Source organism: Penaeus japonicus, unplaced genomic scaffold (genome assembly GCF_977035675.1).
Source record: "Penaeus japonicus unplaced genomic scaffold, GWHDUDI00000001_assembly GWHDUDI00000023, whole genome shotgun sequence".
Classification (NCBI taxonomy): domain Eukaryota; kingdom Metazoa; phylum Arthropoda; class Malacostraca; order Decapoda; family Penaeidae; genus Penaeus; species Penaeus japonicus.
The window spans coordinates 24,816,068-24,831,768 of NW_028234425.1; the positions used below are offsets into that span (position 1 = coordinate 24,816,068).

The 15,701-nt window shown below is 34.8% G+C and overlaps 1 protein-coding gene across 47 annotated transcripts in view; it reads left to right on the top strand.

Moving 5' to 3' along the window:
• The window catches only part of unc-104 (kinesin family member unc-104), a 124,917-nt gene extending 110,003 nt beyond the window's left edge, over positions 1-14,914 (top strand). For 24 of the 47 annotated variants that reach the window (XM_086550245.1, XM_086550258.1, XM_086550279.1 and 21 more), the window contains 8 exons: positions 48-237; positions 5,192-5,439; positions 6,738-6,911; positions 7,082-7,197; positions 7,403-7,658; positions 7,865-8,001; positions 11,234-11,335; positions 11,661-14,914. In XM_086550245.1, coding sequence (XP_086406371.1) covers positions 48-237; positions 5,192-5,439; positions 6,738-6,911; positions 7,082-7,197; positions 7,403-7,658; positions 7,865-8,001; positions 11,234-11,335; positions 11,661-11,736 — 1,299 coding nt within the window. In that variant the 3' untranslated portion in view covers positions 11,737-14,914. The remainder of the gene's footprint in view (positions 1-47; positions 238-5,191; positions 5,440-6,737; positions 6,912-7,081; positions 7,198-7,402; positions 7,659-7,864; positions 8,002-11,233; positions 11,336-11,660) is intronic. The other 23 variants (XM_086550276.1, XM_086550254.1, XM_086550262.1 and 20 more) reach the window with 3 other exon arrangements.
• The last annotated feature ends 787 nt before the right edge of the window (positions 14,915-15,701 follow it).

Below are 15,701 nucleotides of genomic sequence, written 5' to 3' on the forward strand. Positions count from 1 at the left end.
CAGAGTTACAGTGACTAGATCCATCAGTTCCTTTTTCTACATTACAGTTGGAAAACAATGCCCAGCCTGCCATCATCACAAAGGACCTGTGTATGGTCGTGTATGGTCGGGACTCTCGAACCATCCCCCGGTCTCTGCGTCACTTATTCAGTGGATCCTATAAGAATGCCGAGGCAAACAGGATCTGCGGAGTTTATGAGACTGTGCTGAAGCGCGCAGCTGAAGCAGGTAGCCCAGGTTTGTGGTTTAGTCCTGACAGATGTAGAGAGGTGGTCATGGGCTGCCCATCCTGCCCAGAGCCCTCATATTTTGGATAACCTGCCCATAACTCAGTGTGGGTAGTGGGGCGGGGGGGCAGCTGTATCTATGACTGGGCCACCCTACAACCACCACTGCTTCTCCAGCTACGGTATGCGGCCTGGCTGCAGCCCTACCTGCCACTTAGATCTTTGATTTATATATATATATATATATATATATATATAGTATATATATATATATATATATATATATATATATATATATATATATGTATGTATATGTATATATATGTATATGTATGTATTTAGTCACATGCAGTGCTTAATACTAGGTTCATTGAACTGCTTCTGTCACAACATGCATATTTTTTCCCCAACACTGCTGTAAGATATATATATATATACAATGCAGGGATTAGGAAATGATATGGGAAGTCCCTTGCAACGTTATTTATATGTTACATTTAAAATCTAAAAAGGATATCTTTGCAAAAATAGTCCTTTAGAACACACTGATGATCTACTCTTATCTCCCCTTTCTCATGTTTTTTGAGGTCATTATTACTGTGATTGGATTCCTGTAATTAGTTAATATATTTCCCTCTTAACCCATTGGTCGTGGTATTAAATAAATATTTGTGCAGTAGGATGGCTGGTTTACATTGTCTGGCACGGAGACATCCGCGGCTATGACCGACTCTGCCTCTGCAGCAAATCATGCCATCCGCTACTAATGGGTTAAACAACAGTCCTTGTGTCATATATTGCACTGCTGAATTTATATATAGAACTTTGAAATTCCTTGATCTGTAATCTAGATTTTTGCATGTATAATGGTAATGGAATTTCTTATGAGGTAATTGCAAGGGGATCATAAAGAGAAAGTAGACATTTATTTTTGCAAAAAGGACAAAGGAAAATAAATAAAGGGGCTTTATATGCATTGGTTATTATGACAATATAAATTCTCTGATAATATTAGAATAACTAGAAATACATTTTTATAGAGTCATATTTTGTTCATTTTTTCTCCAAATAGGTATTTTGCCCAAAGAAATATCTAGTGCAAGTATACAAATCCTAAAAGATTGTCCTGCAGTTCAAGCCTAGTAGTTTTTATATATATATATTTTGAAAGAATACATGCTTTGTACGAGCCATATCTGTCAAGTGGTGGATAGGATGTAGCGGGCACATTCAATCACTTATTTCCAACTGCTTGTTCAAACCTAACCTGAAGCTTGTGTTAGTGTGACTTTTAACATTCCTGGCTTTAATGCATTTCTTTGCTGGCAGACCCTACCTTCAAAGCAATACAGTTTTTACCCTTTCCTACCTGTTACAAAATATACTGTATATATTTGTTTTTTCTCTCTCTTTCTCTCTCTAGCTTTAATGCACACTGATCAGTTTTCACTTTTTAACTTTTCAAAACTAATGAACATCAGTTTTGTATGCAAATGAGTGAGTGTTACGGTCATAATGATAACTGCAGAGTTGTTAGAATTTTTCTCAAAAGTAGTTTTTGACATGATAGCAAATGTTAGACTTTCAGTATAGCAATTCACGTTGTCACATTGCATAAACCCCAACTAAGTTACACTAAATGCATGCTAAATGGTGAATACATAACTACAATATTTGTAATTTACTTTTTATTAATTAGCCAACACATTGCTTACCTCTGAGTAAGGTACTGTAGACTGTTATACATGTTAAAAAAAAAGAAGAAGAAAAAAAAAGAAACATTTAAAATTCAGTCTTTTGTAATATTTATGTTGTGATTTTGTGCATATACGAGAATGTCTGTGCTTATCTCTATTCATTTATATATTCATTTATTCATTCATTCATTTCTAACCATCATTTAGTCTCATGGTTATGGTGTTATTGTGTTAATGGTGTTAGCCTTTTTGTTATTGTATTTTATTGGTGTTGCTTTTGTCATTGTTAATGGTGTTGATGTTATTGATATGATTGTTGCTGTTATTATTATCATTATCGTTATTGTTATTGTTATTGTCATTATCATTATTAGTTTTGTCATTATTATCATGGTTATTATTATTATTATTGTTTTTGTTATTTTTATTATTGTTTTTATTATTATCATTGTTATTTTTGTTATTATTGTTATGATAATTATTATTATCATGATTTTATTATTATTATTGTTATTATTATAATTCTGATTGTTATTGTTATAATCAAAATTATTATTATTATTATTATTATTATTATTATCATTATTATAATTATCATTATTATTATCATTATCATTATTATTATTATTATTATCATTATCATTATTATTATCATCATCATCATCATCATCATCATCATCATCATCATCATTATTATTATTATCATTATTATTATTGTTATTATTGTTATCATTATAATTATTATTATTATCATCATTAGTCTTGTCACTTTTATTATTACTACTATTGCTATTCATCATTATTATTGATGATGTTATTATTATTATCACTAATTTTATAATTTTTAATTTTCATTATCATTACTACTACTATTATTATTTTCATTATTATTATTACTATTACTATTTTCTTTTTTTTTTAATTTTGATTATCATTATTATAGTTGTTGCTCTTGTTATTATTATTATTATTATTATTATTAATATTAATATTAATATTATTACTATTACTATCATTATTATTATTTTATTATTATCATTATTATTATTATTGTTATTATTATTATTATTATTATTACTGTTATTATTATTATTATTACTACTACTACTACTACTATTACTACTATTGCCACTCCTATTCCAAGTATTATTACTACAACTGCTATTACTATTACTACTATCACCATCATTATTGCTACTGCTACCAACACTAATAATACTACCAACTGATATTAATCATAATCAATATGTGCTTATGGTTCATATCATTGCTATTATTATGACTTTTTTTTTTCTTTTTTTTTTTTTCTTTTTTTTTCATAGCTATCATTAACCCATTCACGACGGGGGCATTCTAGCCTTGAATGTCACAATGCCAGGGCGTTCAAATTATTAGGCCTAAATCAATTAAATGGCTGGCACAATACTGTGCTGCCCGGCCACTGGGCTTTTGAATGAGCGGTACAGTACTGTACCACCCGTCCAGAGAGGGTTAATACAACTGCTTTAAGCATTATGTACGAAAAGTGACAGCAGTGTCATACCTCTTTTACTGTACCAAACCAGTAATAAAAACTTTATAAATGCAAAATAGTGTAAGGATGGAATTACAATTAGACATTAATACTGCTGTTACGGACACTACTACAAATGCTGTTCATAATCTGGGTATTATGATTAGCACTGTTGCTAATTTACTGGTAGTACAATGGATCTATAGTATTTTTCTGATGGCTGTCATTGCTGCCTCCCAAAAGCATTGCTTTTTTTTTTTTTTTTTTTTTTTTTGTATAATTCATAACTTCTATTTGATTTACACAATTACAGAGCATTTGTATAGATATCTTATTGTCTCTGATTTTGACCTTAGTGATTATTTTCAGTTTTATTTCAAAGAATGTATTCATGCTGTCTTTCATACCATGGATATTACTGCTGTTTCAGTAAAGAAGTGTCTTTTTTTATGTAACTGTAACAGTTTGATGCACAATGAATTAGACGCTGTTTCACTGGATTGGAATCCTCACAAAGAGAAGTAGTAATTGCGAAAGATGATTGACAGGTGTGAGTGCAGAGGAAATGCCTTTGTGTGTGTTGCACACGTGAGGTTACGACCACTGTTTAGGCCTAGATATAATCTGCATGTCCTCAGCCCTAGAGATATGAGCCTTCTCAGCGACAGAAGAACTAGAAAACTCTCCTCATGCATTTTTATCACCTTTTTAAGATAAGATTCTTAGCTTATATTGTCTTTATTAGTGATTAGTGATTTACTACTCTGGGATTACGTGCCCCTTTTTTTTCATCTTTTCTTTTTCTTTTCCTTTTTTTTTTTTTTTTCATTTTTCTTAGTAGTAGATTTCCTCCTGGACGACAGAAAACCTCATTAGACAGCTGAGCATCTCATTCAACAAAGATTTTGCTGAATAGTCATTGTGCAGAATTTGTAGTGCACAGAACTATCAGTGTCTTTTTGTCATAGAAGGTGGATTATCATACAGGATGATTTTAACTTCAGTGTTATTGCTATGACGTTTTTCAAAAGTCCCAATAGCAGTTTTGAACAGTGGTTTCCATTCTTTTACATTACTATATGTGGCAGTTGGCTGTATATTCAAAATTTTGTTGAAAAAAATTACAGACACCCCCATATATATGCCAAAGAGATTTATACATTAGGATAGAGCTTATATATCTTTTTGTGTATGAAATGAAAGTTTAAAGTAAATTTTCGTAACAGGACATTGATTCAAGAATCATTATATTTTGTTTACTAAGAGATCATATTTAGGACTTACACTTAAAAAAATAAGAAGAAAATTATCCTCTATGAACTTCATCCAACTGTGTATGCTTGCAGTGTAATGTGATTAGAATCATCGGTTCACCCTGTGAGGTCATTGGCTGTGGTCATAGAGCATTGAATATTGACTGGGTATCAGTGGCTGAGAGTTATGATCACTTAAGCAGTGTGCGAAAATGTTCGTCTTTTTCTGGTGCATTGTCGCTTCAGTACCTCATTTATAAGGTTCATTTTTATTTTTTGACCTAAGACGAGTGGGGCATGACACTGACCTTTGTACTCTCTTTGACCAGTGACCAGCTCTCTTCATATGTATCAAGTTCTTTTGGAAAAGATATGGTTTAAAAAATTAACTAAAAAATAATAATGTACATAAAGTATTCTTTGTGAAATTTAGTCTTCTGGATATGGGAGGTCACACAACAGCTCATTCCTCACGTTATCACTCACTCATTGCTCTTTCAGGCTTACAGCGACGACAGCGACGGGTCCTGGACACGAGCTCCACCTACGTCCGTGGGGAGGAGAACCTGCATGGCTGGAGGCCACGCGGAGACTCCCTCATCTTTGAACACCAGTGGGAGCTTGAGAAGATCACACGCTTGACCCAGGTGGAGCGCACACGACACTCTCTTCTCCTGCGGGAAAAGCTCGGCCTCGGAAAGACGCCTATCCCTTACAGCCACCACCACGACTACACCAAGAGTGAAAAGGTGAGTGTCTTGCAGTGTGCTGTGATATGACTTTCTCTTTTGTTTGAATTCCAGTAGATTTTATAGAAATTGGTGCATCCTATTATGCAAGCTGGACATTTCATATATATGTGATTGTTATTCTTCTGCCTCTTGATGTGTTATTTTTATTTTCATCATTATTATCATTATTACCATTGATATCATTTGTATTGCAATTATGATAATAAAGATGATTTCCATAGTAACAAACCAGTAGCAATAATAGTTTCACTATTGATTATGACTTCAGAGTAGATTTATTTTCTCTGTCTTTTAACCCATTCACACCAGGGCTTATGTTTTCATAATGCTTCTCCCACCAGCTAGATAACAAAGATCACAGTGATTAAGTGCAAGATTGCCACTATGAGCTTCAACTGGGCGATAATGGGCGGTTGTTGTATTTGTTTACATTATTTTCACAAGTGAATAAAAATATGTTTATGCAAGTGAAACTTCTAGGATTACATACATACGTAATAATGTCAAACGTGTGGTCCGAGGGAGAAATCATGACGTGATACTCTTTCGGCAGGAACTAAATATTCTCATTATGTGATATCACGTCACCCGGCATGAATGGGTTAATGTACTGTAACATCATACAGTTTATGACAGTAGAATTAGGTTTGAATTGTAGTAAATTTGTAGCAGATTGATTGTATTTTTAAATACTTTGGTCAAGATTATCTGTAGCAGTTCCTTTTGGGTAAGATGAATAGAACTGAATTTTAACCTGATCATGCATTTATTATTTTCTTTACTATATTATGATGTTAATAGTACTTGCATGCTTATATTTTTTTTGGTCTTTGAGCCTACAGTAAAGCACTGATGATATAGGTTGATATTACACAAAGAAACTATCTTTTCCTGTTCATTTCTTTAGAATTATTATTCCCTTCTGTTTTTTTGTTGGTTATTTTTTTGCAATCAAATAGAAATAGATCTGAGGCATGGATTTTGTGAAGAAATTAACTAAAAACAATGCATGGTGTATGTATATATATAAAAAAAAAAGTTTCAAAACACTTGCTTTTATGCTTATAGTGTCATTGTTCACAGACATTTGTTGACTTGTAAAGACTTGCAGTGTTATATCACATCAGCTGCTCAGAATTCAGTTTCACCCTGTTTTATACACTTCATTGCTTAAAACTAAAGAAAGAACATCAGAAGTTGTCGCATCTTCAGCCAAGCTGAAGATACACTTTGATCAGCTCCTCATTGGTCTCGTGCTAGTGCTTGGAGGCTGAATTTCCCTTCTCTCCCTTTAGCATCCTAACCAACTTCCTCGTATGCAGGAGGTGGCTAATCAAGCAGCCAAGGCTGGTTGCGACGCACGTGCCGTGTTAGCACGCTGCTCCTCCAGAGACTTGCCCACAACCGACTCTGAAAACATGAGCGAAGCTGAGAAGGATACGGCACAGAAGTTCATTAGGCTCATGCAGGTAAGGGACCGTCGCAACTGTTGCAGCTTGCTAAAGGAAATACCTAGAAAAGAAAATAAGTTTTGAATTTATCATGAATGGCATGTAGGTATATATTATTTACTATGAAACGATATTACCAGCGAAATTCCAGATGATACAGGGTGCCGCTAAATTTAATATCTTTGCAGGGCCGATCCGCACAGTCACACGCCAAGCAAGGAACCCCAGCACAGACACCTAACGATGAGCAAGATGCCCTCACTACCTCGGTCACCTCTTCCTGCTCTTCCACGACTTCCACAGAGTTAGCATCAGTGGTCTTTTCTGTTACTTTTATGTATTACTTTTATAAGTAGTAATTTATTTCTTTTAATCACATTTTTTTTGTTTTTGTTTTCATAAATATAGTCACAACACTTTTTTTTCTTATACTCTCAAGAAACAAAAGTTCTTTCTTATTATTACGCTATTAATGAATGATCTGATCTCTTTCTTTCCTCCCTAACCAGACTGGCCTCTCCGGAGCGGCCTCGAGCACCTGTCCCAGACCTCCATATCTCCCTTGGGGGAACGGCCGTCGTGCCCCCAGGCTCTCCCCTGGCCAGTCCTGGGGACTCGCAGGGCTCATCTCCCCTGGTGGAAAGGCGACCAATGCCGCTCTTTGTGCCAGAAGTTGAGGAAATCCGCATTTCTCCTGTAGTTAGTCGGAAGGGCTATCTCAACGTGTTAGATGACCGCACCAACACCTGGATCAAGAGATGGGTGGTAAGTGTGACTGGTCTCTCTGTTAAAGATGTGTTGCTTAATAACATCTTTCATGGGCCTCCTTGCAGAAATGTATCAACAGAAGAGAATGTCTCATACCAAGCTATACTTACTAAGAGTAGTAATATCCAAATGCAGCTTCCATGAACAGAAATGTCCAAAATACATAAGGATTATCCTCAATACCTGTCTGCCTTGATTCGCAGGTGGTGAGGCGACCCTATGTCTTCATCTTCCGAGATGAGCGTGACCCAGTAGAGCGTGGTTTGATCAACCTTGCCACAGCTCAGATTGAGTATTCTGAAGACCAACAGGCCATGGTGCGAGTGCGCAACTCCTTCAGGTGAGTCACAGTAGTGGTAGCACACTCAAGGACCTCAGGTTTGTGAGTTTTGGATTGTTTGAAGGTGCTTGTACAGTAAGAACTTCTGATTCGGGTTTTGACTGAACTTATCTACATTATTTGTTAATTTCGTTAAACTGATAGGCAGTGCCAAGGAAAACTGTTGCATATGATGTGAGTTTGACAATCTTTCATGTTTCAAGGCAAAAGTTGTTAAGTTGTTACCAGGCCTTTCTTCCTTCATTGGGTACAATTCTTTTTCTTCTTTTGGGTCAAGACATCCCAGAGCAGAAATATCTTTCAACTTATCTCCATGGCATAAACACTTCACACCCTGTTATATAATTGGGCATGTTAGGCAGAGTTTTTTTTAAAATGTTCTAAAGTATATTTCAAATTTTCAAGTTTGCATATAAAACTTTTGAATGTCAATAATAATGGTTATGGTGAGATGTGGTGTCAGTCTTTGAACTTTTATTGCTCTTCTTTTTATTCACGTGTTTGTCATGATTATATAATGATTTACAAGATCCTGTAGAAGTTATCTCAGAATCACCTTATGTTAAAAATACAAACAAATAAGTATGGCTTTACTGAACAAGATATTGAAACACAAATTTCAAGTAGAAGAAGTGCGTGACTGCAAGGAACTTAAATATTAATAAAAAGAGCCAATGAAAGGATATCAGAGAGCAGTGTCGAAAAGCAAAGGTTTAATTCAGAAATAGTAAAACAAAATGAAATACATTAGACCAATTTTCTAAAAGGCCCTTAATTTGCTGATAAAAGATTTATGGTAAAGAATTTATTAGTATTGATATCATGTATGTATGAGCCTTAGCAATAGTGAATGTATGTATTTATATAACAAATACACAAAAACAGTTACATAAAAAGAGAGAGAGAGACAGCAACAGCGAGAAAGAAACACCCTTTTCCTTCCTTTTCCTCTACATGTTTATATCTCTCTATGTGTGTATAAATTACAAGTTTTGCTGGTATAGATGAGGACCAATATATTTTCCCTTTTCCCCTTGGGTGTAACTAGCACGGAGAACAGCAGGTATATTAGTCCGTGATTTCTGTACTTTATTGTACGAAAAAAGCAGCTTCAAGAACAGTGTGGATAGCATGGCTTGATTGCTTGAGTGCTGATAACACCTGTGAAAATGTTGCTTTTCAGAATTACAGAATGTGTAAATAATGATACAAAAATATGGATTTTGTGAAGAGAAAGATTAAAAAGAGTATGGAGTTTTAAAAAATGATATATAGAAGCTCCTTTCCTGTGCTTTACATAATACTCTCAATGACATTTGCTTAGCTGTAACAGGATCTGTAGATTTGTTACAGGACTGTAAAACTGCTAAGTATCTCTAAGGTATGCACAATTTTTTATCATTAATATAAGAAGGTAAAAGAGAGTAATGAGAATAACTGAAATGCAACACCAATATTGTACTCAACAGCAAGCAAAATCTATTAAAAAAACATTTCACCACTTGAAACACCACAATGTAACTAATTTGTCCACAATTTATTTAATGCTAATTGAGTTGTTTGCCCTTATAAAATGCCTTGTAGTGAACAAATCACATTGCATTAAAGCTGTGTTATGGCTTTGAGCACATTCATTCAGCTGAGGCTCGCACCATGGATAGAAACAGGAACCAAATATTTTGTTGACGTACACGAGATAAGGCTATACAGTTGGAACAGATGGGTTATTAACCCAATCCCGACGGGCCCGGCAATAAGTGGAAAGCCCCTACGCCAGGCCTATGCAATATTGCATCGGGAACGTCACACTGGTGTGTCGCCCCGTCATCGGACATTTAGCTGTGTCACACGGGTGTGACGCACCATCATCAAAGGGCTAACACATATTTCAGAAATAAAGGTATAAGGATAAAGATAATCAAGAAAGTTAGTTCAAGGAACAGATATTTACCTCAACTTATTATCTGTTTTGTAGGATTAACAGTCTGTATTCTAAGATTAGGTAAACTGCCACTGCTAAAGCCTCCATATATATGTATATATATATATGTAGATGTATATAGATATATATATATAATATATATATATATATATATATATATATATATATATATTTGATGGAAGATACTCTCAAAAGATACAAGTCAAGTAAAAGAAGTAATTAGTACTGGAGAGTGAAATATCTATTGATTTCACGATCTTATAAATGAGTTCTTGCATTTTCTGAGGTTTGAGTTGGGAAAGCTTAAGGTTTGCTAGAAAGTTCCATTTAGTATTAAAGTATCATGTGTTTGGATGATTTGTGTCAAAGAGGCAGGAAGAAGAGTAATGTTATATATTTATATGTATATATACACAGATGTAGTTCTGTTTATACAAATTTCAGAGTAACTCTCTGTCACCAATACTTATTGAAATAATTTTCTTTAATTGATTCACAAAGCAAATAAAACAATAAAATCCTGAAGGTGAGATATGCTTTGTTGAGATTGAGATTTATTGTATTGTCAAAGGCTGATCATGCCAAAACTACAAGAAGTTTCCTATCACATATTTCTTCAGTCTATACATTATTGTTTTGGCTGTGCATGATATTTTTTGTTTATGTTTGACCTGTAGATTAAAAAAAGAAGAATTTTTTTTGTATTGTTGGAATTGAAAGGCACAGACACAATCATAATTGCTTAACATATTCCAATTTTTATTTCTGACTTTCGGTCTAATTAAGATGTAGAAAATTGACTCTACAAATCTCTGAGGCTCACACACCCAACCCATAAAAGATCACTCAACAGCTTTTGGACTTGAATATTAAGCACAAGCTATACGTGTGTGTGTGCGTGTGCGTGTGTGTGTGTAAGTGCGTATGCATGAGCGTGTGCGTGTATGTGTTTCTGTATATATGATAACTGATCAAGCTTTATCTTAGAGTTGTAGGAAAATTGTTTATTGTTATAACTTGACCCATTTTTCTACATTAATCATTTTCCATATGTATCAAGTTTGTTGAGGAGAAAGTAAAGTGCTTTTGCTTTTGTTTTAATTTTTTCTTTTCTTTTACCTCTCTTCTTTTTTGTTAGTTCATGTATAGTTTCAGACAGTCATGAAAACCTAAAGTCAAAAATAGAAAAGCATACTATCGCAGATCAGTCTTAAGAAATTTTTACACATGGCACCTAAACATTGCATCAAAGAAAGACAGCAGAACTATTTCATTTCTCTTGCTTTACAGTGTGGTGACAAAACAGCGAGGCTTCCTTCTGCAAACACTCGGGGACAAAGAAGTGCATGACTGGCTCTATGCTATCAATCCACTCCTGGCTGGGCAGATCAGGTAAGGCGAGAGATGTCTGACATCGGTCATGTTATGATGTATTATGTTCTACAAATGGTTTTATTTGTACAAAAGAAGTTTCTGTTTAGTGTCATAAGAGATGTTCAGATTGTTTCTTCCTGTTCAATAAGGACAGGATAATTTGTATTTGTTTATGATGATTTTCTATGTTTGTTCTTTCAAAAGATTACGAAGTTGTAAAAGGAAATTTGAGATGTCATCGTTTCATCATGGTAATTAAACAAATATATTTGGCGAGTTCAAAAATGAGTAGAAAAATCAAAAGCCATTTCTGTAGAACTCACCAATTTCTTCATTGTCACAGATCAAAGCTTGGTCGCCGCAGCCGTCACACATCCGGCGGCAGCCACCCCAATACACTCTCTGTACCTACGAAGTGAGACACGGACAATCCCAGGTATAAGCAAAGCCTCAGCCACTGACTTCTTCATCAGTCTCTGACCTCTTCAACCACCTAATCTTCTCATGAGCCTCCCGATACATTGGTCACAGTATCAACCCTACTGTTGAAAATATCAGTGTATTATCTGTTTGTGTAAAAAATAATAATAATAATAACGATAATAAAGAGGGTATTACAGCATTTATACAGAGCTCCATAGACTGGGGTTAGTTCCTTCCTTGTATATTATAGGGACAATACAATCTGGTTATCATGTTTCATTAACATTTAAGAGATACATAATGTGGAGGACTTCTCATCAGACCCTCCCACTTGACTGGTCTTTTCTTCGGAAACTTTCCCTTAAAGTACGTAGTAGGAGCCAATGGATGTCATAATTGCATATAAATTATGAGAGGTAGAATGTTTTCTGGAATAGTGTGAAATGATCTGGTAACAGTTGCACGGTTCTGTTCTCTAGTCCCTAAGATGACAATACTTTATAAAGAATGATTGAGCTTGCAGACACCACTGCATCCAACCATTTACTCTTGCAGTGTCTGCTGTGTTCCTTCCAAATGTTCAGCATACCAGGGTGGACAGTTATTTCACTAACCCCGTTGTATGTCCCATGTGCTTGCCTGTTGCTTCTTATTGTACACGGGCTCTACCAGCATCACCCTTAATTGTGGTCATTACTAATTATAGTAGACTCATTAGCATTGCAAGATATATCATGAAGTTTAATAATTTAAGGTGTGACAAACCTTATTTTATGTTACTTGTGTATATGTTCATAAAAAAATGAAAAAAAATCACAAGTGGAGTGAAATGCAGCTTACCAACAAGTATATGGGAGCCAATAGCCCTGTTGCTCATTAGTGACAGTTTCTGAAGGGGACTGAATCTCTGTGCTCATCACTCTCATGAGACCTGCTATTTGCTGTATATTTTTGTCTTATAGGGGTTTATGTATGACATACTTTTCTTCCATATAGGAGTTTTTGTATGTCATAGACAGTTTCCTTTTAGGAGCTGCTGTATGCCTTATTCACCTTAATGCTAGAGTTGCTCTGACATACAGTTTCCCTGTAGGACTATCTGTAAAATGTATACATCTTCAATGATTTGCATTACACTATACCAACCATGTCAAAGTGAACCTATAGTGTTTGCATATCCATGATAAGAGCATATGTTTCCTGAATGTATCTTCCTCTACTGAATTCTTGTAACAATGATAATCGTTACTTTATTATGATGCAGATGTGGTAGAAGAGTTACCGAGGGTAGTCCGCAAGCAAGATGGGAACTGATGTATCCCTCGTAAGATGATTCTCATGTATATGTCGAATTTCAACCTCAATATAGTTTGAGATATTACACTGAAAATAAATACATTCCAAGGAGGTAGACTTACTCAATTTGTGAATAAAACCTTGTAAGTTGTGATATTATCTATATACACATATATATCTAGATGATTTTTGACCAAGTGATGATTATTATTTTTTTCTCTTTCTTTTTTCCATACATGGGGTGAAACCAGGCAGCACTAGTCTTCAGATGGAAAAAAATATAGGTTAATGTAGAGAATTAGGATGTAATATATACCCCAAAATTTTGGAAATCAAATATAGTACCATGCTGCCTGTAGAGATATCTTTGAGAAGGTGAGAATCCACTGTGTTTCTCATTGATCATTATTTATCTAAAAAGAATTGTACATTCTATACAAAGCTTAGGGTAATGTGTCAAGAGCAGTACAGCATGAGTGGATGAACACTAAACCTTAATGGATGCATGATGTACAGTACATGTACAGTTCAGATTCTTCTCACATAGGTAGTATGAAACATGATAAGCCCAGAGGCCTTCCAACAGCTGCCTACTCCCAGCTCTTTAAGTTGGTGCACAAATGGGCCAGTATCCACTTGAGAATACAAAGACTTATACTAGGTTCTGCACTTGGAAAATATTTCTGTGACAAAACAAACAGCATGATAGGACTTCATGTGCAGTCAAAACATTTCACAATAGCCGTGATTTCTTTCTGTTATTTATCCTGAATTATATTCCCGTTAGAAAAATAAAATATATATAAAAAAAGGAAAATGAAATAAAAATACATTGTTATGAAGTGTTCAGACTGTATTTAAAACTCTCCTGTCTATAAACTACATTCTCTAAAAGCCCCAAACACTTACACTGGTACAGCTAACGTTTCTCTTTATGTCGCTGCCAGAAATAATTGATAGAGAAAAGGAACTGTTCATGTCGATCAACACCAAAGAACATTACGTAATGTCTCCCAGGCGTAGAAACAGCCATATTACGAGGGGCAGAGGAACAGCAATTCAATAGCTGCTGTTATGAGATCACTGACTGTAAAGCCTTACATGGAACTTCAATAAGGCATGTTTACTTGGTCATTGCATGCAGAAAATTGGTCTTACTGGAAGGCTATTTTATTACTTGGCGTTGCTGATCATACCACTATTTTAATTATGTTCCCTCCCCCATGATTTCCCCCTCGTAGGAACTTGTCATCAGAGGTAATTATAACATCTTAGAGTGTTTGTCTGTGAAGAGACCTGGTGATTGGAAACTCGAAACCAAAGATGTTAGTATATAAGCATAAGCGTATCTTTATCTAGTCACATGCATCACCACAGATGTGTTAGGAAAATAACATTTTGTCAGATAGATAGTGCATGATGTCTGCCAATTGCTTGGAGACAACAGAATGTACCCAGCACACCTGTCAGATGTCCTCATTACAAACGTATATTGTCGAGATGGTATTTTCCAAGCATATTGCATTACACACCATAGTCTAGTTTAATTTCATCATATATATATTTTTTTCTTTGTTTATTCTCTTTTATTTTGTATTACTTTTTTGCCCATTTGTTCATTAAAGAGTTTAAAAGCTTTATATTTGTGATTACTAAAGAGTAGAAGTGGTTGTCCAGCAGTAATAGAGCTGCTATATATTATGGCTATAAACAAGGGCAATCTTGAAATATGTAACTTTAAAGGAAATTTTTTAGAAAATTATTATTTGGATATCAATAATTAGTGATATTGTGTTATCATAGAATATATCTTGATCAATTATTTATGAAACTCACTGTAAAGCTTGATGTTTACAATGATATGGCCAAATGTAATAATTTAGCTTGTTTTATTATCCTGAATTATATTATCCACGATACCAAAAATACTATATTCATAGGAAATCCCTGTGAGAACCAGTTTAATCTTTAAAAAAGTGAAGATCTCTTTTGTACATTCAGTGGGGAATCTATTTTAGGTCCGAGACTAAGACCATATGCTTCCTTTCCATTGTAAAATTTTTGCTTCTAGATAACCTATCAATGCTGATCTTTTCTTCCTTCTTTCAGCTAAACAGTTGAAAATCATGTAGCTGTTTTGTTAGTGCCCATACTTTTGTTGTTTTTTCCCCCACTTTTCTTTAGTATTACATTAACCCTCTCTGGACGGGTGGTACACTACTGTACCGCTCATTCAAAAGCCCAGTGGCTGGGCGGCACAATATGGTGCCAGCCATTTAATTGATTTAGGCCTAAGCGTTCGAAAGCCCCGGCATTGTGACATGCAAGGCTGGAATGCCCCCATCGTGAGTGGGTTAACATATCTTTGGAATATTGCTATTTGTATATTATTATCATCCTCCTTATAGAATATTAATACCTGTCCTAATTTAAGCCACATAGGATGATAATAAATATCAATCACAATAATCATCCTCGCCATTATTAAAGAAGAAAATAATAGAAAAAAAAAAAATTAATCATGATAATAAAAACAGCAGACCAAGAAGAGATTTGACAGTCTGCCTGCTCAAGAGACCTACCGACAACAAGCCAAAGAAATGGAGATGCTGGGGGAAGGCGAGCGGGCTATGACTCCCACAGGAAGAGCAATCAAAGGGCCAAG